Below are 27,775 nucleotides of genomic sequence, written 5' to 3' on the forward strand. Positions count from 1 at the left end.
ATAAAGGGATTTGTTCTAATAGTGTTTGTAAATAGGATATCATGTCTGCATCTTGTACAAGAAAAAACCACTAGGAAGACAGTATGCAATGTGTTAATTATTGAAACTGTCCTACCAATTTGATTTGAAACTGTCCCATTGCTATTTGTTTCTCAATAAGATTATGAAAAAAAATAAAATATAATACTGGACAAAATACCCATGATGGGAGAAACAAATAAAAAAAATAGTAAATTAGTACTCATTATGATAGCTTCCAACAGTGTTTTTTTAAAGATATTCTGAGCATTTTTCCCAAGAAATGCAATAGTAGAAATAAGAGGTTCTGCAAAACTCTGTAAAACCAGTGGCGGTGAATTAGATACAGAAGTCATCCCAGCAGCATTACTATCTTACAATGAATCTCTTGAGCGTTTTTTGTTTTTTGTTTTTTTGTTTTGTTTTGTTTTGTTTTGTTTTGTTTTTGTGTGTGTGTGTGTGTGTGTGTGTGTGTGTTAAAAGATCATCCAGAATTCTCTCTAAGTACTATTTTGAAATATACAATTAATTGTTATCAAACATAGTCACCCTGCTGTGCTAAGAGCCTAGCCCTACTCTCCAGCTGCATCCCGCGGAACCCTCTTCATCACCTACTGTGTCTTACATCCCTTCCCCGGCTATAGTAACCACTGTTCTACTTTCTACAAGGGAAAGAAATTTTTCTGTGGACTTTCCACTTCAGGCTCATATAAGTTATTTTTTGTTCTGAGAGAATTGAAATCTTCTACAGATTAAGGGATTTGGACTTCAGTTATTCTATAGTCACTTTATAACTTGGTTTCCAAAGAGAGTTAGATAGGGGCCCTGAACCTAGCTCAGTTCTTTAAGTTGCTGCTTCCACAAACCTGTCAGCCTCAGATTGCTGTAGTTCGATCCCCACAACACTCCAACTAGCCAAAAGTGCCCTGAAGGCATTCGAAGAGCAAAAAAAAAAAAACAACCAAAAATAAAAAAAACAAAGAGAGTTAGATAATCTCCCCAAGAAGCTATATTGAAGTACTAATGCTAGTTTTAAAATAGTGTATTTTGAATTCTCTTTAACTCTTGATGTCATACAAGTGGATTAGCCCCATGACTATGCCTGGCTACTTTTCTCTAGATCTTTCTTTGGCCAGGTATCATTGTTTTGTTTTTTTTCTTGTTCTATTGTGTTATTTTCATGACCTATTCTCAGATTACACATGAGCAAACACATGCATTTTTTAAAAAAAAAGCCACACTATATAAGTGTGAGTCTTTATTCTACTCTCTCTGGCTTTGATTATCATTTATAGCAGGGAATTATTGACTGCTGCAACAGTGTTTGGAACCAGGTCTCCTGGAAAAGATGCAACACTAGAGTTCCAACTATTTTGGAGCTGTTTTAGGTACTGACAGAAAATTGTTCTCCCAAAGAACTAATAAGGATTAAAGTGTTATATAGATACCCAGTGTGTCCCTTTGGGAGTTCACTCCCTAGCTCAGTGCAGCAAGAACCTAGGTATTCAGTAAATGGGTTCACTTTGATTTGCTTACAGATCTCCTGTTCCCCATTGATATCACCTTGGTCAAGAGAGAGCATGACTTTTTGGACAGAGATGCCATTGAGGCCTTATGCAGGTAAGTGGCAATGATTTGAGAATTTTCAGTTTCATTACTGAATCCAAAAATACAGTACTTGAGGCTGGGGAGATAGCTCAGTAGAATAAGCGCTTGCCTGGCCTGAGTTCAGCCCCCAGTTCTGGGGGAAAAAAATACAGTACTCATTAATCACTAGGGTTTAATTTTTTTTGTTCCAAATAGATACAGTCTTTCATTAGCAAAGGGTACGGTGATTTATTTTGCTATAAACCCTAAGCCTTTAACTAAAATGAAGGAAAATGCTGTGTGTATTATCATTAAAATACCATCTCCACATTCTCTCCAGAGTTACTTAAATAGTACCACTCCATAATTTTATAGTAGTACTATATTTTGACTCTAGAAATTTGGAAACTTGGAATGAGATTTTCTTTTTAAGAGATAATGAGGGGCCAGTGAGATAGCTCAGCAGCATTACACTAATTGACTTTGAAGATCCAAGAAGGCACCATCACAAATTCAAAGCTTTTTTGTTTTGTTTTGTTTTGAGGGGGCGTTGTATCTTTTAATAAGGGTCTACAGAGTCTACAGGGTCTCTCTACGTAGATCTGATAGTGATTTTCCTATTTTCAGCTCCCCAGGCACTGGGATTACAGGTGTGCATCACCACACCCAGTCTCAATGCCATCTCAGTGCGCCCCGGAGTCCGGGCCAGCACGGCAGGCTGGGGATTGAACCCCAGCCACTGTGTTTGCCTAAGCAGGCACTTTAAACCACTGAGCTATTTGGCTGGCCCAAAGCTGTTATATTGAGTGGAAATAACACATTCAGAGTAACAAAGCGAGGGACAAGGTTCACGGCATTGTGGAGTCAACACTATCATTTGAGTCCCAGGCAGGCTCCTCAGACTCTCTGGCTGCTCCATCATACTGTAGTAAATTGGGGATTAAGTAGGCTGTAAAATAACTTAGTTCAGCCTTTAACATAGGGGAGGCAGGCAGTAAATGAGCACTGACGTGAATGTGAATAAAGCTATCAGAAGTCCCTGTTTGCCGTGCTGGTGTCCCTTTAGGCTGAGGAGCAGTGTGGACGTTTTAGTGAAGCAGAAGCAATAAAGTCTAAGATGGATGGTGATAGGGTAATGATTATCCTTTCAAGCCTTTCATGACAGTTTTACTCTTCTTAGATTATTCATCCTTCATAATCTTTCTCCAAACCTAAAAGCCCTAACAGCTGAATTCTTAGGGGGGGAGGAATAATATGTGAGTAAAAGTCACATTTTAATTTGATTATACATTTAAAATAGATTCTCTTTTGATTTCAATATTTATTTTTAACTTCACAAATTATCATTAAGGTAGAATAATACTGGATATTGTTCTAAGAAAGTTAAGTTATCACATTTTTTTCTTAAAAAAAGAAAAAAATCTCATCCCAGGTTGCCAAACCACCGTTCTCTCAGTGGTAGCTATGTGAGAGCATGCTGTTATTTTTCTTACATAACACAGTGTTATTTGAAGCAGGCAACTTAAGTAGTAGTTTAGGAGAATGGTGGGGTGTTTAGAACATCACATAGAAAAGACTAGGTCTCAGGGTTTAAGGAAGAAAAAAAATCCCGTACTAACCAATGAAACACTCTCAACTTTTCAAGCAGAACTAAATGCACATGTTTTCTGGAACAGAGCGAATTCCAAGTCCTCCAACTGGAGTTATGTAATATCATAGTTATGTCATGTGGAATAAAAAAGTATCACCAGTGCAGTACGGAGAAGAAAAGAGGTCTGCATCTGGAATATCAACTACTCCAGACATCGTTAAAATGTTTTCCCACTTAGCTATGGGTCAAAATTAATTTATTTTCAATTCATCTCTGGTGATAATACCCATGAATGAGGTCACTCAAAAGATGCATCTTAGGAAACATGTAAGTGTGTGTCAGACCATCGACTCCACACTTTGAGCCTTTCCGGGAATGGGCCCTCCAAGCAGCATCAATGGTTGAGGATTTTCTGGGCTATAAAAGTATCACTGCCACATTCCAGGCCCAAGAGCCATAATTCAAGTCTTGTGTACTTCTGTTTGCACCTTCAAGAACTGTTTTTATTTTTTAATGTACTTGTAGTGATCCTCCTGTTTTAGACCTTCCCACTGCTGAGATTACAAGCATGTGCTACCACGTCAGGTCTCGATGGCGGGCTCAGCGCACCCAGGGGCAGGGCCAGCACAGCATATGGTACCACGGACTGAACCCTGGTCCCTCGTTGCCTAAACAGGAGCTTAGTCTACAGAGCTATCTTGTCAGCCCTTAGAGAACTCTTTTAAATAACTTGGTTCTCCCAAGGAACTTGAGAAAGAATGAAGCCTTCTATAGATGCTCAGTGTGTTGTTTTGGGAATTTGTTTTTTGGGGGGTTTTTTTTGGATTTTTTTAAGTACTTTTGCTTTAATAAAGGAAAGGGCATCTACTTTGTAATTTACATAGACTATAAGTAGCACTGGAGAAGTCGTCTACAGTGAAGAAAATGAATCTGTATTCCTAAATCTTTTGTGAAAAGAAAGCCTAAAAGAAATTAGTGCTTGATGGGAAGCCAGTTTGCCACGTCTCCTGGTGAGGCTTGGTTTTCTGGTATGTAGAATAACATACCATAGGTGAGTTGTGAGAAGGAAATGCACTGGGGGGTGTCACGCACTTCAAAAATTAAACTCTCAGGCCCAGAGTGGATTGCACGCTCCTTTTCAAAAAGAAATTCTTGAGAATGCATAGAAGCAGCCATCCACTGGTTTGTAGTGGGAAGCACGAAGGCCCTTGTCCACGTGTTCACAGAAGCAAGACTACGTGGAAATGACTCCCCTTTTGGGAGGCCCTACAGATGTCAGGTAGAAAAAGACCAGAGCTGGGACCCTCCTGTGAACTGCACTGCAAGTTGGGAGCTGTCCAGGCTGTAGTTGGGATCCTTCTTTTGCTGATTATGTGCTATCCCCTCATTGGCTAGACCTGCCTGTTGCAAATGCCTTCTCAGCCTGCAGCATTCCCGAGCCAGCAAATGATACAGCTGTAAGAGGGCTGGAAAGTTCACCTTGTAATTTGTGAAACTGTCTCTGGGTTGAAACTATGTAGAAAAGGTGATTTAAAATATACGTGCTAGCTGGGGATATAGTTTAGCCCCTCAGTGCCTGCCTGGCAAGTGCAAGGTCCTGAGTTCAATTCTTGGTACCATAACATAAGTAAAATAAATGTGCTGCTACAGCTATAGAAACTGTTTAAAACTTCACAGCATTTTAGGACTTCACTTCTCCACTAATTCTTTTCCTTTGTATTGGCCCATATTTTATGCATGGATGGTAGAAATGGTGTTGGGAATACGGTAGTGTTATTTATTGAAATTTATATTCCTGCACATTTGCCAGTCATAAAACTCTTGATCAAAAAGCTACAAGATGACAGTCTCTTACAATTTTCTGCTCAGTGCAGAAGACTTGTAAACATAAACTGAGATTTTTGGAGAACAATAATATTGTCTAAAATATAAAGTCTAATAATAGGTCCATGGCAGAGCACTTCCCTAGGTTGTAAATTCAATCCTTAGTACAAAAAAAAAAAGAAAGAAAGAAAGAAAGAAAGAAAGAAAGAGGAAAAAGAATAAAGGAAGGAAAGGAGAGAGATCAAAAGAAAAAAATTTTATTTATTTATTTATTTATTTATTTATTGGATAAATAAATAACGCAGTTCAGACTCTTAGTGATCCTTTTGTCTCAGCTTCCCCGGCGCTGGGATTATAGGAGTTCACCACCCCTGGGCTCCTGCATATAGTACTAGGGATTGAACCTGGGTCCTGGCACTTGCGAGGCAGGGACTTAGACTGTGAGCTATCTCCCCAGCCCAAGAGTTATAATCTTGAGACTACTACATTCAGAGGATTTTGAGTGCCAGCCAGTTATTATAATAAGAGTTATTATAATAACTCTTATTAGAAAGTGTTTCTTTTTTTTTTTTTGAAGAACAGTTGTCATTTTCCTGAGTCATACTAGCTTTGCCATATAATTTAATCCTGTGATTGGCATGATTATAAGAGATATGCTCAGTATCTGGATTACTAATTAGCTTGTCTTGAAGCATATGCTGATAATGTTGTCAACTGTGACCTACAACGGATTACCTCTTGTAAAAAACGTCTTCTTACAGCTTCAGAAATATACTCCAAATTGCTATTTTCTTTTGGAATTAAAACAGACTCCTATAGACAAATTAAAGAATTTTGAGCATCATGTAGGATGAAAAATAGATATTTACACTGTCATTTTTGAGGTACACTTTGTTTTCATACAGCCCTTGAACTAGGCCTAGTGGTCCATTCCTATAATCTCAGTGTTCTGGGAGGCCAACATAGGAAGATTATAAATTCAAGTGCTACCTGGGAAATTTAGGAAGGCTCTGTCTCAAAATAAATAAAAAGGGCTTGTGATGTAGCTTAGTGGGAAGGACCTGGATTCAGTCCCCAGAACTATAAACAAATAAACAAATACATAAATAAATCAGCCCTTAAAACGTCCAACTTACACTAAGGAGCCTTCTTTAGAGTAGATTTTAGGCTTGTTAGCATTTCTGCTCTGTTTAGATGGAAGCAGGCAATGTTTTAAGGCATCTGTACTAGTTCTAAGAAAGTATCTATAAAAACCGAAATGATTTTTGTCAGTTCTTATTTAGGAAGTTATTCTTGTTTCCTTTCTCTTTCTCCTTTTATACTTTCCTTTGCTTTTATTTTGAATTAAATCCCTGCCTGCTATGCTCTTTATGGCAAAGTTCTTAGCCCTTAGATGGCTCTCCCTGGGCTCCTTACACCTCCAGCCACTGTCTGTACCCTTGGGTACCACCTGCCCACGAGGTAAGAGCACAGTGTCCTGCGGAATGCAGGGAGCCCCATGCAAACCCTCAGGGTGGAAGTGACCACAAATTTTAGAGAGGTGGTTATTGATGTTAAGCCACTTATTTGAAGAATCCTTACTATATAAACTACTCCCCTTTATTGCTGTCATTAGTACCTGTTTTAAAAGGAACACAGAAGAACCTGTGTTCAGGTACCAAAGCCAGTGTTTTAATCATGTGCTTGTGACAAAACCTGTGATCTCTCCTAGCTTCCATCTCTTCATTTTCAAATGAAGATGAACTACAATACCTACACTGCAGGGTAGTTGTTAGGATTAAGATGAGCTAATAACATAGAAAGGGTGTCAGAGCAAACCCCAATTCATCTAGCTAGAGTTATTTTTTAGTTTTAATTCACATATAATAATTGTACACATTTATGGGTACAGTGTGATATTTTCTCTTTCCTTTTTTAAGCATAAACACGTTTATTTATTAACTAACCAAAGAGATGATCCTGGTGAACTGAACGCTTTGAAATAGTTGTATGTAAAATGCTTGTAATAAAGGTGATTGACCAAAGCAATGACAGAAAAAGTACCCAGTGTCATGAGAAAGTAAAATAAGTATCCCATCATCACTTGGACATTTTCATACATATATACAAAGAGTAATGATCAAATGCAGGTAATTAGCATATCCATCCCTCAGATATTTATCATTTCCTTTATTGGGGACATTCAACAACCTTCTAGCTATTTTGAAATATTCCATAAATTCGTGTTAACTACTCACGTTTTGTGCTATAGATCATTTGGAACTTACTCCTCCTATCTAACCATTCAATAATTTTTTTAAAAGCATTTGTGCTAATCATAAGAAAAGATCTTTAAGAATGAAAACAATCTTTATTTGCCAAGTCCCACTTGCAAAATCGTTCTTTGTTTTCCTCCTTCTTCTTATAAGAGGGCCCCTATAATCACCCTCTGTTCTTCCTCTCTGTCTTTCCCAGTGTCTGGTAATCACTCTTCTGCCCTAGTTCCGAGACCAACTTATTTACTAGCTAGAACCACTGCTTCACGTCCACAGCATCTCTGTAAGTAACCAGAGTCCTACCAGGAAGCATTCTTTGGAGGTCCCAGAGAACAAATAAAAACCACAGAAACCCCAGGGAATAACTGTATACACCAAGATGCTTATGCCATTAGCTTGGTACTACCAACATAAAAAGATATAGTTGACCTTCATAAAACTGGCCTCCTGGGTCTTTTTTATTTGACTCAAATTTAGAGTTTGTGAAGTGAGCCCCCTTCCCCAACCCCCATAGGCTTCCATGCCTAGTAAATGTGGTTATAAACACCACTCAACCATTAAGGCCCAAATAGAGTGAAGTGGGTATTTGATTACAGGTTTGATTAATGCAAACCAGACCTAACACTGACTGTAAACATTCCGGATTCTTTAAATCTTGAACATATTTGAGAACTAAAACACTGTGCGTGTAAGTCATTTAAGTAATTGATGCCCCTTAGAGACAGACCGTATTCTCCCACCCCCCTGCTCATTTTTAAAGTCTTTAAGCTTCTTCTCAGGTGTTTTCCTTTCCTCCCTATCAACAGTTAATTTTTCTGAACTGAGCCAATCTGCATTATCTGTGTTTATTTTATAAATAAGTTTCAACCTAATCTATGAAATCCAAGGCAGCCTTATCAGTCAGGCAGAAAGACTTTCTATCCTGGTGCATCACAGTTGTCAGGCAAGTTGTAAGACCAGGATCAGGAAGAGAGCCTTGAAAAGAGCATGTAACTGGCTTAGGCATGAGGGGTGAAGTGTTCCTGTCCCGTAAAAATGCAAGAGTTAGATTCTAGGAAAGCTGAAAAATGCTGGGAAGACTTGTGCAGCAGGCTGCTGCCATAAAGAGGATGTGGGGAAAGGCTTGGTGTTAGCCTCCCAGAGAGTGTGGGAGACAGTTGGGGGTGGGAGGCCTGTCCTTGCCACTGCCGGAGAGCTGTCTGACATCTGAATTTAACGAGTCTTTGTACCTAATGTGTTAGTATTCTTGCAAGTTGCTTTTGAATCTTTTGTTTATGAAAGTCACTTATTGCCCTGAGTTTATTTGTTTGTGTTTGTTCTCAGGGCCAGAGATCAAAGCCAGTTATTTGCACTTGCTATGCCCCTGCCTTATTTGCCTACTTTTCTCAATTTTTTTTTTAAACCAAGAATTGAATTCAAGACCTTACACTTGCCAGGCAGGTGTTTATGCCACTGAGCCATCTATTTGCCTGCTTTTAAATTGACATTACAGGGGCCAGGGAGATGGCTCAGTAGAATAAACACTTGCCTGGCAAGTGCAAGGGCCTGAGTTCTACCCCTGGTTCTGCCATTAAAAAAAAAAAAAAAGATAAACACTGTGATTTTGGGCCGGGGAGATGGCTCAGTAGAATAAGTGTTTGCCTGGCAAGTGCAAGGTCCTGAGTTCAATCCCCAGTTCCGCAAAAAATAAAATAAATAAATAAATAAATTGACATTACTGTTTCTCACGGGTATTCAAAGATTCCATAAGTTTATTGAAATAATAATTTCAAGACAGCTCCAGGGCCAGGAAGATGGCTCAGTAAAATAAGTACTTCCCTGGCAAGTGCAAGGGCCTGAGTTCAATCCCTGGTTCCGCAAAAAAATAAAAAAAATAAAAAGATTATTGCTCCAAAGAAAGATCTTATCTCAGTGTCTATTTTTGAATTCTATAAGATTTTATCATGGATGTTACAGAATAAAAGTTTTTTAAGTTATCATTTGTACCGTTGTCATCGTTGCTGTTAACGTGCTCTTCTGGGAAAAAGGTTACAAAAAGTCATTGGGTAATAAAGATGCCTCAAATTTGTTCTTCCTGTGAGCAACCAAAAATTTTTATAAACTGTCTTGAAATTATTATTTGAAGATAACTGAAGCATATTTTTTCATTCAAATTTTGATGTGAGGTAAAATATAGTGTTGTGGGGCAAGGTTGACGTTCTTGTTTCTATGAAGAGTGACGTGGTAGGCTCTTATTTCTTGATGTGGAGCCTGCCTAACTGCTGTTACCTACCGGCTCAGTGTGGGAGCTTTTAGAAGAATTAAAGGTACCTGACAAGTGTCATTGCAGAGTGCTGTTTTGCTATATATATAAAACAGGAAAAAATTAAATTTAAGTGAAAAATCTTAAGAAATACAAAAGAAGATTCTAATGGAGTCATCTAAACTCTTGATATTACTGAGCTCAAAAACTTACTAAATGTATCATGTCTTTGGAAGAGTATTTACTTACCCATTGGTGGTTCCTTTTCTTTGCTGATATGATTTCTTTGCTCCGCAGACGTCTGAATACTTTAAACAAATGTGCAGTGATGAAACTAGAAATCAGCCCTCATCGGAAAAGAGTGAGTATATAAATTACATGATAGGATAGAGGGGCATAAAAGGCAAATCATATGTGATCATGTGTGTTCTAATGGGTTTTATTTCCCAAAACTTTTTTATTTTTCATTGCAAAGCTTCTCTATTTTCAATACTGTAATCCAGTAAAACTTACCAGTGGCTGGCTAGTCTTAGGCATTTGAAACTAAGAGTTGCAGCCAGCCAGTAGACTGTCTTATCTATGGTTTTTGACCTGGAGAAATCATCTATCACTTTTCCTAGTTAACTCAATACTATGTAATAAAGCAATAGGCTTAATGAATCTCACTGGATCTTTGCAGTCACTGCTCCCTGGAGAAAGTAAAGCTAACATTCTTTAAGAACTCTGCGGTCTTCCCAAATAAATTGCATTTCAAAGCTATCAGGATGAAAGGCGATCTTGAAGAACCATAAGCGAATTGAAGGGAGGAAAGGAACTGGGGGAGGAAGTGGGGAGGGTTGGAAACCCCACACATTGCATTCAGTGGTGGCAGTAACTGAATTAGGTGATATTTTTTTCTGCGTGTGAGTTGTGAGGTCCTTTTATGAGATCTTAGGAGAAAAGGTGGGCGTAGAGCTGGGAGTTAATGTCACAAATTAGAGTAAACAGGAATAAGTTTGTCAAAGAACATATTTCGGAGGGCTTGGAGCACACATTTTAATTATCCTAGAGTCCTTGACATGCAGTAAGTTGCCTCCTTGAAGAATGAAAACTTCTTAAACAAATGAACTGTATGTAACCTTAGCATCCACTGAGGTGTGGAGAAAAGTCCCCAAGTCACTGCTTAATGCTCTCTACTCACTGTCCTGTGAAACTGGGGCCATCTGATATTTTCTACCCCAGTGCAGAGATACCATCATGTTGAATTGTACCTTTGATATCCCACCGAAAAGGCCAGCATGCCCCAGTCTGTGACCGCAAGTTCCTGAGTCCTACACATAAATCAGGCACAATCAGGAAAGATGTTTGGTGTTTAGAAATGTCCCCTGCTGTCAGGACTGGGTATTTGTGAAGCCTTGTCAAATTGCCTGGAGCCTGTCTGAGGTGAAAATGCACAGGACAGTGGTGGCAGAAGCCCTGGCAGGGGAGGGAGAGAAGAGCTGGTAAGAGGTGACAGAGCCTTGGCCTAGGACATGTGATGGCTTATCTTCTTTGGTCTCCATTAATTCACTGTGAGATCTTGAAATTTTGAGAATAATTACACCTTTGAGTTGTTCCTCTTCTTCTTGTTTGAAAAACTACTTTTTGAATTGGCAAAAGGGAATATAAACACATACCATCAACAGATAAAAGAACTGAAGTTAGCCCAGAGAGAGTCCCATGGTTGCTGACTCCGGTTCAGAATATCTGGAATTTCTGCAGTTTGCATGTCTGGAATTTTCACCAATCTCAGAGGGTCCCTCTGTAAGCAATCAAAGAACAGCCTGTGTACTCAGAGTTTTAATACAATAACTAAATTAGCTTTTAATACCTCCTCAGAGTTTCTCCAGTTAGAGTCTTTCAATACATCTTTGTTACTTTAACCAAAAGTAATAAAGAAAGGGAGCTGATATTGGTGACATCTTTAGGGCAATCTCCTGCTCCTTAGCCCATTCCTGGCCCCTGCTGCCCACCAGTTGCAGCATATAAGAGCCCCTGTTTTGTCTTTACAGAGTGAGGATTCAGATGAAGATGAGCCTTGTGCAATAAGTGGCAAGTGGACTTTCCAGAGGGACAGCAAGAGGTGGTCCCGGCTTGAAGAATTTGACGTCTTTTCTCCAAAGCAGGACCCCATCCCAGGGTCCCCAGATGATTCCCACCTGAAGAATGCCATGAGCCACGAGAGCATGCTGACTGACCTCAGTGAGCGCCAGGAGGTGGCTTCTGTGCTCAGCCTGAGTAGCACTAGCAGTGTCCACACCCATGTGCCCCTCAGTGGGGAAGCTGCGACACCCCGGACTAACTCTGTCATCAGTGTCTGCTCCTCTAGCCACTTTCCAGGCAACGATGACTCTTTCTGCAGCCTGCCTTCTCCCAAGGAACTGTCCAGCTTCAACTTCAGCATGAAAGGCCATGAGAAAAGCACCAAGTCCAAGACACGGAGTCTGCTGAAACGGATGGAGAGCTTGAAGCTCAAGGGCTCCCACCACAGCAAGCACAAAGCGCCCTCCAAGCTGGGGCTCATCATCAGTGGGCCCATTCTGCAAGAAGGAATAAATGAGGAGAAGCTGAAGCAGCTGAACTGCGTGGAGATCTCAGCCCTTAATGGCAATCACATCAATGTCCCCATGGTACGAAAGAGAAGCATATCCAACTCCACACAGACCAGCAGTAGCAGCAGCCAGTCGGAGACCAGCAGTGCTGTCAGCACGCCCAGCCCTGTCACCAGGACTCGCAGCCTCAGCACGTGCAACAAGCGGGTGGGCATGTATCTCGAAGGCTTTGATCCTTTGAGTCAGTCTGCATTTAACAATGTGATGGAGCAGAACTTTAAGAACCAGGAGAGCTACCCAGAAGACACAGTGTTCTACATCCCAGAGGATCACAAGCCTGGTACCTTCCCCAAGGCCCTCTCCAACAGCAGTTTCTGTCCCACAGGGAGCAACAGCTCTGTGAACTGGAGGACGGGAAGCTTCCATGGCCCTGGCCACATCAGCCTAAGGAGGGAAAACAGCAGTGACAACCCCAAGGAACTGAAGAGACGCAATTCCTCCAGCTCCATGAGCAGCCGCCTGAGTATCTATGACAACGTGCCAGGCTCCATCCTCTATTCCAGCTCAGGCAACCTGGCTGACCTGGAGAATGAGGACATTTTCCCTGAGCTGGATGACATCCTGTACCATGTGAAGGGAATGCAGCGCATAGTCAACCAGTGGTCTGAGAAGTTCTCAGATGAGGGAGACTCCGACTCAGCCTTGGACTCTGTCTCTCCTTGCCCATCGTCTCCAAAGCAGATACACCTGGATGTAGACAATGACCGAGTCACACCCAGTGACCTGGACAGCACAGGCAACTCCCTGAATGAGGCTGAAGAGCCTGCGGACATTCCAGAGAGAAGGGACTCTGGGGTGGGGGCCTCCTTGACCAGGTGCAACAGGTGAGAGCCATGCTCCTCCTCCCTCTAGGCTTGGGGTGGTGGTCCGATCAGTAGGGCATCTGCTGGCATCTGCTGGCCATGGAATGGACACTGACATCCACAGCCATGTAAATTCCTAAGGAAGATGTTATGGCAGGAAACCCCCAACACTGTAAAAGAAGGGGTATAAATTAGCGGATACTGACTCTCTGTTGGGTGAGATCAAAAAAAATGGAGATAGAGCATAGTTGTGGCTACACCACAGTGTAGGTACACTTACTACCAAAGATGAAATGGTTAAATGATGAATTTTATGTTGTGCCCAGATAGCCCTCCTAATCCATTAGTTCTGTCTGTACTTATGGATTCACCCAAGTACAGATCAGAAATGTCTGGGAAAGCAACTACGAAGTATATATAGTGTCTTAGGTATTATAAGTAATCTAGAGGTGATTGACATAGAGAAGCCAGACACAGTGGTACATGCCCGAGGCTGAGGCATGAAGGTCACAAGTTTGATGACAGCCTAGGCAATTCAGTGACTTAGCAAGACCCTGTCTCAAAAAATAAAAATAAGAAAAGTTGGAGATGTAGCTCTGTGAAAAGGCCTTAGGTTCTATCCCCAGTATAATTAACCAGAAAATGAAGAGGAGGATGTGTATAGGGTCTAAGCAAATACTATGCTGTCTTCTACAGGGACTTCAGCACCTGTAGATGTGGTTATCCCAGGGTGTCCTAGAACCGATGCCCTGTTGATACCTCGGAATGACCACATGTTTTGCCACAGGATGATAATGGGACTGAAATGGCAGTTGAGTCCTCTCACTTGCTAACGTACCAGCAAGCAGTTCAGGACCCAGTTTGTATTTACTATTAAAAAGCTTTTGTGCTCATGTGCTTTGCCCTGTTCTCTTCCAGGCACAGACTGAGATGGCACAGTTTCCAGAGCTTTCATCGGCCAAGCCTAAACTCTGTATCTCTGCAGATTAACTGCCAGTCTGTGGCCCAGATGAACTTACTGCAGAAATACTCACTTCTGAAGCTGACAGCCCTGCTGGAAAGATACACACCTTCTAACAAGCATGGTTTCAGCTGGTAAGAGCTTACACTTCTTGGTAAACTGCCCTGCAAGTGATGTATTTGGCCATCAACTTGAGGCCGTCCCAACCCTAGCATACAACAGCTGTGCCTTTTATTAATACCTCATCACCAGTCCTCATGTAGTCTTCATGCATAGGCAGCATCCAGTAGTCCTGAAGCTAGTGGGATTTTAGAAATATCAGGGTACTTGGATTTATGCATGAAAAGAAGTTTTCTTCTCATAAAATGACAAATTACCCTTGATGGAGTTGAGAATCTGTTATTCTCACATCACATGGTACAGGCACTTGCTTTCCTTGGGCAGAAATAACCCACAGTAGTGAGCTATCTGTAGAACATCAGGTCACATGTATGGAAGGAAAGAAAGAAAAGTGTTGAAGTATCATGAGATCATCCTTGAAATGTTTGATGAACACTACTTGGTCACTGGAAATCATTTTGGCTATGAATGTTTAAAGGACCACTCAAAAATCTACATGTACAAAGGGTATTAATTTTTCCCATCAAAGAGATTCAAATGGTGGATAATTCATTGAAGAAATGCACTATGAATATTATAGACAAATATTGAAAGACAGGTGAAATTTATTGGACGACTGCTTCGGAATTACTTTTCAAAAGCCAGCCTTGCTTGTGTACAGTGTTGACTGTGGACTATGGGTTGGGTGGGCTCTGTGACCTGACCTGCGTACATAGGAATTTTTCTGTTCTTGTGCAAAGCTAAGAACTGCTCAGGGCATTCTGCAGTACCCGCTTGGTGTCCTTAAGTCTTCTCGGTCAGACTTCTCGGGGTGTTCCTCAGTTAGAAGCAGCCCATTTCAAGAGCATGCTTTATAACAGACCAAAGTTGCCTCAGCGTCTGCAGAGCCAGGTAGCTGGTCTTGCTCTCTCCTCAAGATGTGCAGTGAGCGGAGCTGCAGCGTCAAAGCCCCTCCTGTGAAAGGCGCATGTTATGAGAGCCTCACTAAATACAGAAGTTGTTTGTTCTGAATGACAGAAATAAGTGTTGACCAGTTTACCCCTACATGCCTCAGATTCTCAGTGGGGAGCGTAATGTGTTCTTTCCACATTCCGCAGCGAAGCTTTCTGCCCCAACAAAGTGCGTATTATGCACACTTCTAGCCACAATACCGTGTACTTGAACTATATGGAAATACAAATTTGGCCCTGCTCTTTAGCTGTACCTTTCCTAGAGCTATAAACGGTACTCTGTCATGGTGGTGAAAAGTCAGGCAGTCTGCCTTCTGTGGTGCTCCTTCGTGCATTAGGATAATATTTTCCCTTCTGGCTATTTAAAACTGCATATTTTGGATTCTCCTTTCTAAAGAACTACCCACCCCCTTCCCACCAAACCCTCAAGAATCTTAAAGTCCCTAGTACTTCTTGAGTTCTGGTCAGTTTTTCCAATGAGTCAAAACCAAATGTAAAAGCCTGGCAGTGTGGGGAATCCGTGGGAATCCATGTTACAGGGAAAAAATCTGCCCAAAGTTTCTGTCTTGTTTGGCATTGCCCTTTCTTTTCTCACCCAAAGGGGTCATCTGTAGAGCTCAAATGTCTGCTTGACAGCCTTAAATGTATGACATGGGCTTCCTGCTGTTCCTTATACTGCTGGGGTAGAGCTGGCTTCATGACTCCAGGGAGTCTGGGGTAGGCTCACAAAATCCCTATTGTTCCATTTCCTTGTTTCCTTAGAAACCTGAGGATTTTTGGGTCTCTGGGATCATCAGCAGGGTCCTTCGCTATTCCACTCTAGACTTGGTTCTTAATATTTTAGACCAACCTCATGTGTTTGCTGTTTTCTCATGCTCCATTGCCTGAATCTTTTTATCCCAACTTTCTTGGATCATGTTTTTCAAACTCTTTATCAAAGTACCTAATTAGACCTTTACATGTTTTCTGCTTTTCTTTCTTGTACCACCATTTTCTAAGGAAGCCCATTGGATCCCTTAGGAATACCCACTCTAGTTTCCAAGGTCAACAGTAAAAGGACAATGCCAAGCCAAGGAAATGTGACTGAGTCTTACCTTTAGAACAGCGAGAGCAGAACTGTCAATGGTGATAGGAATATTCTATGTTTGCACAGTCCAGTGCAGTATCTACTAGCTACAAATGGCCAATGATCATGCAAAATGTGGCTAATAAGGGCAAGAAACAGGATTGGTCCCTTTATCTCATTTAAATTTAGTTGCTATTAGCAAAGACTAGAGCTTACCTACAGAGGAGGGCAAGTGTGGATTATCAAATAAACACATCCCCCACCACCATGTTCTCTAAACAGGGCTGTGCCCAAGTTCATGAAAAGGATCAAGGTTCCAGACTACAAGGACCGGAGTGTGTTCGGGGTTCCTCTGACAGTCAATGTGCAGCGCACCGGACAGCCCCTGCCTCAGAGCATCCAGCAGGCCATGCGCTACCTCCGCAACCACTGTCTGGACCAGGTGAGGGCCACCGCCTGCGGATCCTGCGACATCATGCGAGCTTAGCTCCATGCTTCTTGTCCTCAATCTGTGGGGAAGATATTGCTTTCGTCCTGACATCTAAGGTTTTCTTTCCAAAAGGTTGGGCTCTTTAGAAAATCGGGCGTCAAATCCCGGATCCAGGCTCTGCGCCAGATGAATGAGAGTGCTACAGATTGTGTCAGCTATGAAGGGCAGTCTGCTTATGACGTGGCAGACATGCTGAAGCAGTATTTTCGAGACCTTCCTGAGCCACTGATGACAAACAAGCTCTCAGAGACCTTTCTCCAGATCTACCAATGTGAGTGCTCTTTGGCCTTAAGATTGATGACTTTGGGAGAAAATGGGACCAACTGAAGCTTGTAACTTCCTTTCATGATGATATTTTGACAAAAAGACCTATATGGTAACCTCCTAGAAATATGTCAGCAACTTATTCCTTGCCTGTGTGGCGGGGAGACAGATTTCTGGGTGTTTTTTGAATTATGAGAATATAAATTACTCTTATCATTAGACTATAATGGCTGGAACAATTATATATTTTTGCATTCTGGTTCAGCTTCTTTTATGTCTTTCTAGAACAGTGTTGTCTAAGTGTTCAGATAAAGAGCAAATTCCAAAACTGATCAGTTTCTATCCCCCTCACTTTCTCTTTCAGTTTTTGTATATCTTTCTAGCAGGCCCGTTGTACTTAAAATTTCACAGGTGTCTGAGTGTTTCATCTCACTGTAAAATGAATAAATAATCTTTGTCTGTTATTCATCAGACTCCTTGCCAGAAATACTTGAGAAAACAATACCCTTACCCTTCTCACTTTTAAGAAAGCTTAAAGCAAACAGTTGTTGAAATTAATGACCAAGATCAGGATTATAGCTTTTACAGCCTTGTGTTTTTCTTGGCTCAGAGTGGTATTACAGCAATGTGATTTAAAAGCAGCTTCTCTTAATGCTGAAATTGTCTTCAGAGCTGGCATGCTGAACTTCATTTTATGAGAAATGAAGCTGGTCTGGATTATTTCATTATTTGTTTCATCCTTTCGTATTTTATGAAAACACAGCTCACATTTTCCCCACCAAGGTATTTGTTATGTAGTGTAACCATGGAGCTGTTTAATCAGTGTGTCCTGTGGCACTACATTTGAGTGACTTGATATTTTTTTCCACTACTTACTGTTTTAAAGGGTTGTCTTGTAAAGGAAACCCAGAAGTTGCGTGCGGCACTTCCTAATATAGATCATCATGTAGGTGTGCTTGCCTTTTATGTATTTGCATAATTATACGCACGTTTATAATCAGGTCTTGGTGTAGTGTCTAAAAGCGAAGAAATCGCTATGCAAAGCAGGCTGGTTTTTGAGTTGGCTGAGTGGTCTTGACAGTTTCTCCCATTTGAAGAATGAGCAACTCAGTTAAAATTCTGAATGTTCCCAAAGATCGTGAACCTTCTATTCAAATCAATACTAAGAGATCTGAGTTCTTGTCCTCTGGTCTATAGGTATAAAACTTCACTGAAACTTAAAAGAATTAAAAGAATCTTAAAAGAATTTCAATAACTGAAATTGTAAAGCACTGATTTTTTTTTTTTTTTTTAATGGCTTTACAAAGTGCTTTGTGTTATTAGCTGAAAGTACAGGAATCGTCTGGAGCTGACGTCTGAGGTAGATGTGGGAGTGCATTGGTACTGGGGGTGTCTGAAATTTTTTAACTCCTCCAAAAGGCAGGAACTACGTAAGGGTAGGCATGCTGGTGGCAGTGCATGAGTTCTTCCTCATTAACCTCTAGTAAGCTCTTTGCAAATGCTTGTTCCATATTCGATACTGATGTTTGCTTTGAGATATTTCCCTGCCACGTATATGGAAAAACTGAGGGGATGCTGCTGCTTGTGCCCCGCAGATGTTCCCAAGGACCAGCGCCTCCAGGCCATCAAGGCCGCCATCATGCTCCTGCCCGATGAGAACCGCGAGGTTCTCCAGACACTCCTGTACTTCCTGAGCGACGTCACAGCAGCTGTGAAGGATAACCAGATGACGCCCACCAATCTGGCTGTGTGCCTGGCGCCTTCCCTCTTCCACCTCAACACCCTGAAGAGAGAGAATTCCTCTCCCAGGTACAGGTCAGAAGCAAGGTGGCATGCAGTCTCTTCTGACTCCTGGAGTTGTGCCCGTATTCTTGTTGGCTTCTTACTTACATCAAGTGAAACTGAGACCTCCTTCATGTACAGTGTGGGGCCTCCCGATCCTTTGCTTCCTTTCCTCTCAGTCCTTTCTAGAAAGTGTGCCTTCCTACTTCTAACAATCCCTTAACAACTGGGTTTTGAGACAAAACATTGGCTGGTGCTTTGACATAGCCAGTGTTTACTCTGAGGCAAATGATAATGTCACTGTACTCTTTGCCAGAAAAGGACCAGGCAGATTTACTAGTGTAAAATCCTGGATGGTCGATCCCCGTTGCCTTTGCCTCTGCATGGTCAGTAAGCCAAACTTTCTAGCTAGCACCTCCCACTGAAACAACCAAATCTTAAAGAACAGATGATAATGTTGAGCCTCAAGATTTCTTCTACTCAGGGCCTGACCTAAGCCAATAATAGTGTACAGTTCTGGCTAGAATTCATGTGTACAAATGGAAGATGCCGTGGAGAAAGTCAAGGGATCTGAAAAATAACAAAAGGCGATACTTGTTAGGCACTGCTTCTCAACCTGGCACCAGACTTTTCAATTGGCCGTCATGACAGTCCTACCCCCTGAAGAAGCTGAGTGTCCGGTGTCCATAGGAAGAAAATAAGGTGCTGTAAGAAACTTGTCTGTATCTGGTAGGAAGCAATGGCAGAGCCAACCTGACTTCCTAACTTACCATGGATATTTTATATAGGAAACTTCTATTGAAGTATAAAAGTAAGTAGCGAATGACTGGACCATTGCCTCTATATTAACCCCTCCAGCTGATCTGGAGGAACCTAAGACCTAATTATATTGAGTGAAGTTTGTTTTGTTCCTGAAAGCCTACAATGCCTTGAATACCCTTTTATCTAGTTCTAAAAATTTGCTGAGGCATCCTACCTTTAAAGGCATTGAGAACCAGAGATGAGTAGGAGATAAGAATAAGACACCACCTCCAAGAAGTAGTAGATGTGTCCTTCACCTGTAAAGAGGATCCTGTTCATTTAAATAGTAGGAAGAGGGACTGGCAACTCCCAATGTCCCCTCCCTGCACCATTCAGAAGCTTTCTTGTTCCTCAACACACAGAGACACAATCCTTACAAGCTGTGAGGCAGGAACCTGTTTATCAAATGCCTTTAATTAGCCTGGATTTTATAAAAAATATGTTTTTTAGTGATATGTTTGTGAATGTGTGTGTGTACATGATTGCATGTATGTGTCTGTTGAGAAAACTGAAAAACTGGTGAACAAAATAAAAGCTCTCTTAAACCACTTAACAACAAACAGACCAGTGGGACATTTTTTTTAGTTTTTTTGTTTTGTTTTGTTTTGTTTTGTTTTTTTTTTTGGTTTTTTTTCCCTTGGAGTTCCATGAGTTTTACACTAATGAAAGATACATGCATATTTGACTCATTCCCCTCCTTTATTTCTTCTATCTAGGGTAATGCAAAGGAAACAGAGTTTGGGCAAACCAGATCAGAAAGACTTGAATGAAAACCTTGCTGCCACTCAAGGGCTGGCCCATATGATTGCAGAGTGCAAGAAGCTTTTCCAGGTAAGGAGGTGGGAAGGTTGGCTCCTGTGTACATGCAGGCTATTGTGAATGGGACAAAATTGTAAGCTTGATACTTGTTCTTGTCTTAGTAAAAAGTCTCTTCTATGGCTGAAGATATGAACAGCCTGAAAATGTTCTATTTGTATTTATGTATACAGTTAATAAAGTCAGTAACGTGTCATGAAATTGCCTAGCCTGCACATCTTTAATACAAAAAGGAAAAGCAAAAATTATCTAGCACAAAAGTTCTATATCTGAGAAATGTTTTGATCAGTGTAACTCCTGTTTTAGTTACTTACCCTCCTACTCTAACTTTGTAAAGAAGAAGACCTGACATAAGAATAAGTGTTTAGGTGTGTTAATGAAGCTGCTCTGTCCGTATCTTCCTGAACCATGTGAAGTCAGTGGGAACCCTGCTGCCACCACCATCTGTTGAATACAGAGGTTGGTCTGCCTGTACCTCTTTGATGCTCCAGGCCATCAGTTCTGCCCACTGCTGGACACTGAGAATAGACATGGGTACATTCTCCCACCTTTGTGTCTCCTCCCAGGTGCCCGAGGAAATGAGCCGATGTCGCAATTCCTACACAGAACAAGAGCTGAAGCCGCTCACACTGGAGGCACTAGGACACCTGAGCAACAGTCAGTCTGCTGACTACAAACACTTCCTCCAGGACTGTGTAGATGGCCTATTCAAGGAGGTGAAAGAGAAGTTTAAAGGCTGGGTCAATTACTCCACTTCTGAGCAGGCTGAGCTGTCCTATAAGAAGGTAAGTTTCTAGCTGTTGTCCACATTTGCATGCCCATGATCAGAACTTGGGTTCATCAGAAATAAGACTCCATGGGAATCTGTAGTCGAGAGCCATCCTTAGAAAGCTGGGCAGGCGTACAATTCAGATTCCCAGGTAAGAGTGGAGACCAGTTACATGAAGACTAATACTCACTAACACTCGAGAAGATTTCAGTCCACTTCTGATGAAATCCTTTGTTTCTACAGAATCAGATTAGAGTTTCTTGAATATTTTACTAAAGCTTTTAAAGGGACATGTTAGAACATGCTCACATTTTTCCAAAATTTGTTGAAAGTCCTTTTGCATGCCTATCTTTTCGTAGATACTCTGTTTTGAACATCCTAAATGGCCCAGCATAATGGGTCCATAAAGTATTATGAACCTGTTATGGGTCCTTAATAGTATTAAATAAATAGTATTTATTAAAACTATTTCTCTACCACCTTGAAAATAAATAGGATGGTTTGTACAGCTATATGGGCATTGGGGTGAAAATAAATGATCATGCTCTATCATATTGACCCACTATGGATCCCTGAAAAACAAGTGCCATGATTTTAACCAGAGGGGACTCCAGCTATGTTGTTTGCTTCTTGGCCCAACTCTAAATGTTCTTAAGAAAGCTTATTACCTTCATAAATATATTAGCCTCATAAATATAGGACCAGGTCCCCACTCATAATTTGCTTTCATAACTCAAGGTGTGTGTGTCTTGTTTTAACACTGAGAAATGTATCATCTCTATAGGTGAGTGAAGGTCCCCCTCTGAGACTCTGGAGGTCCACTATTGAAGTCCCTGCTATGCCTGAGGAAATCTTAAGGCGCCTATTGAAGGAGCAGCACCTCTGGGATGTAGACCTTTTGGATTCGAAAGTGATTGAAACCCTGGACAGCCAGACTGAAATCTACCAATATGTCCAAAACAGTATGGCACCCCACCCTGCTCGGGACTATGTGGTGTTGAGGTGAGATCTTCCAAATTGATCATTGTGCACAAATGGCTAAAGATCAGAGTTGAGCCTATATGTCACTGAATCTTACTAAGATTTTTCCTTAAAATGAAACACAGGCCTCTAGAATCATGGTGGACCCTTTTGTATGCAGAAAGATCTATGTTTATTCCAACAGAGCATTCGCCTCTGAAAATGCTTGGAATTCTTTTGAAACTGAGCTCAGAAGGAAAGACATAGTGAAATTAATATGCTCCTTGGAAGCAGATTTTTGTCCCTTTTAGGATAGATTTTTCTGGTTGGAAACAGCTAGGGAATGAATAAACCAGGAAATAACATTTTGGTCCCAAGCAAGATGTGGTTAATGCTGGTTTATGTGGGATATGTAAAATCTTTGGAGACATTATTGAAAGAGGAATTCAAAAAATATTTGAAGAAATGTCATATTGTTTATCCAGAATGTTTCCAACAGAGTTGTCTTCATGTTCTTAGAACATGTGCCACAATACCTGAAGTGGAATGCTTTAATTTGGTTCATGGTTTCAGAGGTGGCAGTCCACGGTCTACTGGCTCCATTGCTTTGAGCCTTAGGTAAAATAGAACATGACATGAGGATCATGTAAAGGAAAAGACTTCTTACTTCATGTCAGCCAGGAAACAGGGAGAGAGAAATAGATCCCTAAAAACATACTCCTGTGCCCTTCAGCTTGTCCCTACCTCCTGTTTCCATCACATCTCACATCCCAGTAATGCTACCAAATAAAGAATCCATCAGTGAATTAAACCACTGATGATGTCAGAGACCTCATGAGCCAGTCACCTTCCAAAAACCAACCTCTAAGGGCTGGCCACATAGCTCAGCAGATTAAAGCACCTGCAAGTGGGCACAGGGGCCGGGAATTCAATCCCCGGGCCAGCCATGCAGGCCCCACTCCTGGGGCATGCTGAGATGGCAATTGAGACTGGGCGTGATGGTGCATACCTGTAATCCCAGCTCTTGGGAGGCTATAAACAAGCAGATCACTAGTAGTGAGACCCTGAACACCCTGTAGACCCTTCCCTAAAATACAAAAAAAAAAAAAAAAAAAAAGCCAACCTCTAAACACACGAGACTTTGGGAGACATTTTTTTTTCAAAATTTTATTGATAAACAGATAGCAATGAGACAGTTTCAAATCAAATCGGAAGTACAGTTTCAACAAATAACACACTGCATATATTCTTCTTAGTGGTTAATTGCTGTACAAGATGTGGACTTGAGATCCTATTTACAAACACCATTAGAACAAATCATTCTATTCATTAAGAGAATGCAACTATATATCTATCCTAACCACTTTGAATACACAGATACAAAATGGACATTCATTGGTATACCCCATTTTTTCTAAGTTCTGTTATTGAATAGGGAGACATTTTAAAGCCAAGTCATAACAGTTCTCTTTTTCAAGATGTGACTGTCTGAGCAAGTATACCTTCAATGGAATAAATTCTGTGTGGAGCAATCCATCCTGAACTCTATGTGGTGACCTAGAGGATGTCATTTACCCAGCATGTGTCACTCATAGCCCTGAGCTGTGCCCTCAGCTGTCTCTTCGGAATAAGGCACCATTTTCAGTTTGGCTTCCGACAAAGCCCACCTTCTGCTTCTGGTTTTGTCTTCATAGAACCTGGAGGACTAATCTGCCCAAGGGAGCCTGTGCCCTTTTACTCACCTCTGTGGATCATGACCGAGCACCTGTGGTGGGTGTGAGAGTTAATGTGCTCCTGTCCAGGTATTTGATTGAACCCTGCGGGTCAGGAAAATCCAAACTCACCTACATGTGCAGAGCTGATTTAAGGTATGTCTGATTCTAACTTTTGATAGAGAGGTCCAGTGAAAAAGATCGACAATTTTGTATGATGTAGAGAGTGAGTCACATCAGGATGTAATTGTATCTTGGTGACTTCACTAAGAATGGTGCTTAGAAAACAACTTTATTCATGCTGGTCTTTGTATGCCAGTACCTCATCTGGATTCCTTACTAAAAGTGGGACTAAAAACAATGCAAATTTGGTGACTGTACATTGAATTTAAATGCCACAAGATATGATGTATTTTCTGTATTTGAACTAGCATGTAGATTTTTTTCATTTTCTATTCAAAAGTGTTTGACTAGTGTGGAGTGAACTTTTCATAATTGATTAGGCTTCTGCCCCATGCTGTGATTAATGTCTATTCATATAAGAAAATGAATGGAATAGAGCAAAACAGGTCAGAAATTGAACTTCTGAAAACTCTAGAAACTGTCTGCTATGTTAAATAAATGTTCCTCTGAAGTCTACCCAGCTCACTAGCCTTTCAGGTATACATGTGTTCTGTCTCTGTGGCGTATGCCAAAGCTTTTTTGGAGCAGTTTCATCTAATATCTATGACCAACATGTTGTTCCTTGGAAATTTCTAGTTCCAAATGTAATGGACATGATCACTCGGAGATAATCAAGTAATGTTTACTTACACATTTTTTTCATCAAAAAATGGAAGGAAGGACCGGCCAGATAACTCAGTGGACTACAGTGCCTGTTTAGGCAGAACGCAGTGCCCAGGGTTTGATCCTGTTGTGCCGTCCCTGCCCCGCCCCTGGGGCTCACTGAGACAGGGATTGAGACTGGGCATGATAGCAGATGCCTGTAATCCCAGCACGTGGGAGGCTGAAAACAGGAGGATCATTAGGAGTCTGATCTACATAATGAGACCCTGTAGACACTATACTAAATACATTTAAATAAATAAATAATGAAAGGGGAGCCTGAGGTTGTAACTCTGTGGTACAGCACCTTTGTAGCAGGATTGAATCCATTCCCCAGCACCAAAGAGGGTGAGGGAGAGACGAGAGAAATGTGCTTGTGATGGCTTTTACTTCAGAGTTCTCTAGCTTAAATAAATCACTATTTTTTCTTTTTTCTGTGACAGGGGCCACATGCCAGAGTGGTACACCAAATCCTTTGGACATTTGTGTGCAGCTGAAGTGGTAAAGATCCGAGACTCCTTCAGTAATCAGCACAGCGAAACCAAGGATGGCAAATCCAGGTGATTACAGAGGTGAAGCATCTGTAGCCACCCAGGTGACGTCCTAGAACCTTGCCAGTTCTCGGGAGAATCGGTCTGTGTCTGATCCTGAAACAAATACAAGTTGGAGTGTGGAAAATGACTCTAGCCATTTGACACACTTTTAAAGCTGCTTCCTGTTTGTTTTAGGTCTAAGTTGTAGACCTTGACTGGAATATATAAGACTGTGCAAAAGAAAAATGTATTCTTATTCAAATTGCTTCTGAGAAGCAAAACTCTAAATTCATTATGGAAGATAATGAAGATACTTCATTTTGTCATGATGCCAGTGTTTGTGTACCTATGTCATATATTTGCAGTGTGTTGCAGGACTGGTGTATCCACTGGAATAGTTGGTACTCTGACATGTTTTCTCACTGAGATGATCAAAGAAAGGTTTGCACAGAGGAGTGTGACTGTGTGTTTGACGAGGGTTGAATGGCCTGGATGTGTAGGGTGGGATACAGTGTCTGGCACACTGAGGTGCCTCTGGGAAGCATGTTGATGCACCAGGTTCAGTTTAACCTGGACTGCTTGACTACCCAAGGATTCATTCAGAAAGGACCCAACACCCCCATTCCTTTTTTTCCCCTACGTTGTTAAGCATACTCTTTATCCACCACCCGCTATTCTCCCTTGAAAGTAATTGTAGATTATTTTGATACTTATTTCAAATGCAATTTGTTGCCAGACTTGATTGCCACAATCCAGATGTGGTGTCAGCCGGTAAAGATCTTGGAGATGTGAATGACCTCCTCTCCGTCCATACTGGCTCCAAAGAATAGGTTTTGATTTTTGTTTTTAAGTGAGAAGTGAAAACAAAACACTCAAAAATTTATTTTTGAATTAAACATCAAAACTTTTTTATCTGTTGAAATTCTTTGTATTTTCGTGTTGATAGCATAAGCTGTTTAAGACACTGTGCACACTATGCGTAGGAAGATAGGAAATTCTCCCAAGGAAATCTCTGTAAATTTAATTTTGTCCTGGCCCTTTTTTTTTTTTGGTAGCTGTTAACAGCATTCCTGCAAACTGCACATATTTATTAATTGGGGGTTTGTCCTTATCAACAAACAGGTTTTTTAGATTTTTTCATTTTGCTTTCTCTATATTTCTTTTTATTTTCCTTTATAATGCCCTTGATATACATGTTAGTAATAAAGGGAAGTAGTAATCATATTGAAAAACAGCTTAGTGTTTTTGGAAGAGTGGTCTTTATACAGGTTTTACTGGAATGATCAAGGTTGACTCAAGACAGTATTAGTAAATTTATTTTGTATGATCAAAAGTGAATAATGTATGAATGAGAGTTGCAAGAAGGATTTTTATTTTGTTATAATGTATTTTAGTTACCATTGTCAGTGTTATTTCAGAGGTTGTTTGAAGAATTTGGGGGTCAGATTAGAGTTTTAAAATTTGAGTATTTTGGATATCAGTGTTCCTTGTGAAGATATATATTCAGTTTTGATGGCTTCCAGCTTTGTAAGATTGTATGTTGTATATACCATTCTATTAAGAAACATGTACACATGTCTGTCCACCTGCTTTCAGACATAGATGAAGCATGATAAAGATTATTATTTAAAATATATTTGTATTTATACCTCAGATATTCTTTTTGGGTTTTGTACCTCAAGGCTTTCTCCCCCTTTATTGTAAATACACTTTACATGAATATAGTCTAAGTGAAAAACTAAATAAAAGGAAGAAGTTTATAATTTGCTCTATATCTGTACAGAGTATAGCCAGCAAGTGCACTATTAAATGTTTAACATAGGGAAGAGAATCTGGCCTGCTTTCCTGGGTGTTGCATCTTCCACCTCAATGAAAGCACAGATTGCAAAGCGTAGGAACATTGTGTTTTCAATTAAAATCAGCAGAATTACTGAACAAAAAATTGGATCAAGAATCGATTCCCAGGCCAAACTGCAACTGAGCCACTCATCAAAACAGGAAATCCTGGTGAAGGCTCAGGAAGCAGGGAGACTGTCTCCAAACAAAGGTCCCTTTAGGGAGTCACGCCGAGAAAGTTATGAGAGTGAGCAGAGGCCAAGCAGAGGTGCTCGTAAGCAAAGCCAGGGTCTCAGATTCATTTCACAAAAGGTCTCTTTCCCACTGCTCAGCTTCCCAGTTGTAAGAATGCTTTGACAAAGATTCAAAGACTCAAAGCATGGGCACATTTTCAAAAATTCAGTTTATGTCACCTGCAGTGCTGTAGCATCACAACTTACCCACGTGACTAACTGCCTAGATTGTAAGCTCTTCGAGGGCAGGCGGCGCATCTCCTGCACATCTTTATAATCCTCTACAGCAACTGTCAGTGTTTTGTACATGTAGGCACCTAATAAATTTATTATTTGCTGAAGTGAACTGGTTGCATTAACTGCTGTTATTGCAGAGGGAAGAGAATGTAGGCAGCCCTTGGCCCTCGGGCTCCCTTGGGCTCACCGCTGCCCCTCTTGTGATCACACAGGTTGGAAATCCTTAAATCTTTGGGATCTTGGAGCTGAAACTGGAAAGACAGATGGCAATACCATGCATGCTAATTTTAAATTCAAAGAGTTCTTCCTGGTGGCTTTTTTGGTGCTGGTGGTCATGCACGCTAGGCAGGTGCCAAACACCAAGCCATACCTCCAGCCACTGCATAATGGACGTTTAGCCATTACCGTCTCTCAAGAACACTGATTCCCATCTAGGAAGAGGTTCTATTTCTACGATAATTATTTTTGGA

General features: G+C 41.0%; 1 protein-coding gene across 3 annotated transcripts in view; it reads left to right on the top strand.

Moving 5' to 3' along the window:
• Window positions 1–27,414, top strand: part of Dlc1 (DLC1 Rho GTPase activating protein) — a 211,145-nt gene extending 183,731 nt beyond the window's left edge. For 2 of the 3 annotated variants that reach the window (XM_023717632.1, XM_023717633.1), the window contains exons 3-14: window positions 1,557–1,638; window positions 9,815–9,878; window positions 11,548–12,971; window positions 13,869–14,045; window positions 16,330–16,489; window positions 16,610–16,808; window positions 18,397–18,616; window positions 20,101–20,215; window positions 20,767–20,985; window positions 21,754–21,971; window positions 23,624–23,797; window positions 24,910–27,414. In XM_023717632.1, coding sequence (XP_023573400.1) covers window positions 1,557–1,638; window positions 9,815–9,878; window positions 11,548–12,971; window positions 13,869–14,045; window positions 16,330–16,489; window positions 16,610–16,808; window positions 18,397–18,616; window positions 20,101–20,215; window positions 20,767–20,985; window positions 21,754–21,971; window positions 23,624–23,797; window positions 24,910–25,030 — 3,173 coding nt within the window. In that variant the 3' untranslated portion in view covers window positions 25,031–27,414. The remainder of the gene's footprint in view (window positions 1–1,556; window positions 1,639–9,814; window positions 9,879–11,547; window positions 12,972–13,868; window positions 14,046–16,329; window positions 16,490–16,609; window positions 16,809–18,396; window positions 18,617–20,100; window positions 20,216–20,766; window positions 20,986–21,753; window positions 21,972–23,623; window positions 23,798–24,909) is intronic. The other variant, XM_004633278.2, reaches the window with a different exon arrangement.
• Window positions 27,415–27,775: the final 361 nt, after the last annotated feature.

This window comes from Octodon degus, unplaced genomic scaffold (genome assembly GCF_000260255.1).
Source record: "Octodon degus isolate 3935 unplaced genomic scaffold, OctDeg1.0 scaffold00053, whole genome shotgun sequence".
NCBI classification, from domain to species: Eukaryota; Metazoa; Chordata; class Mammalia; order Rodentia; family Octodontidae; genus Octodon; species Octodon degus.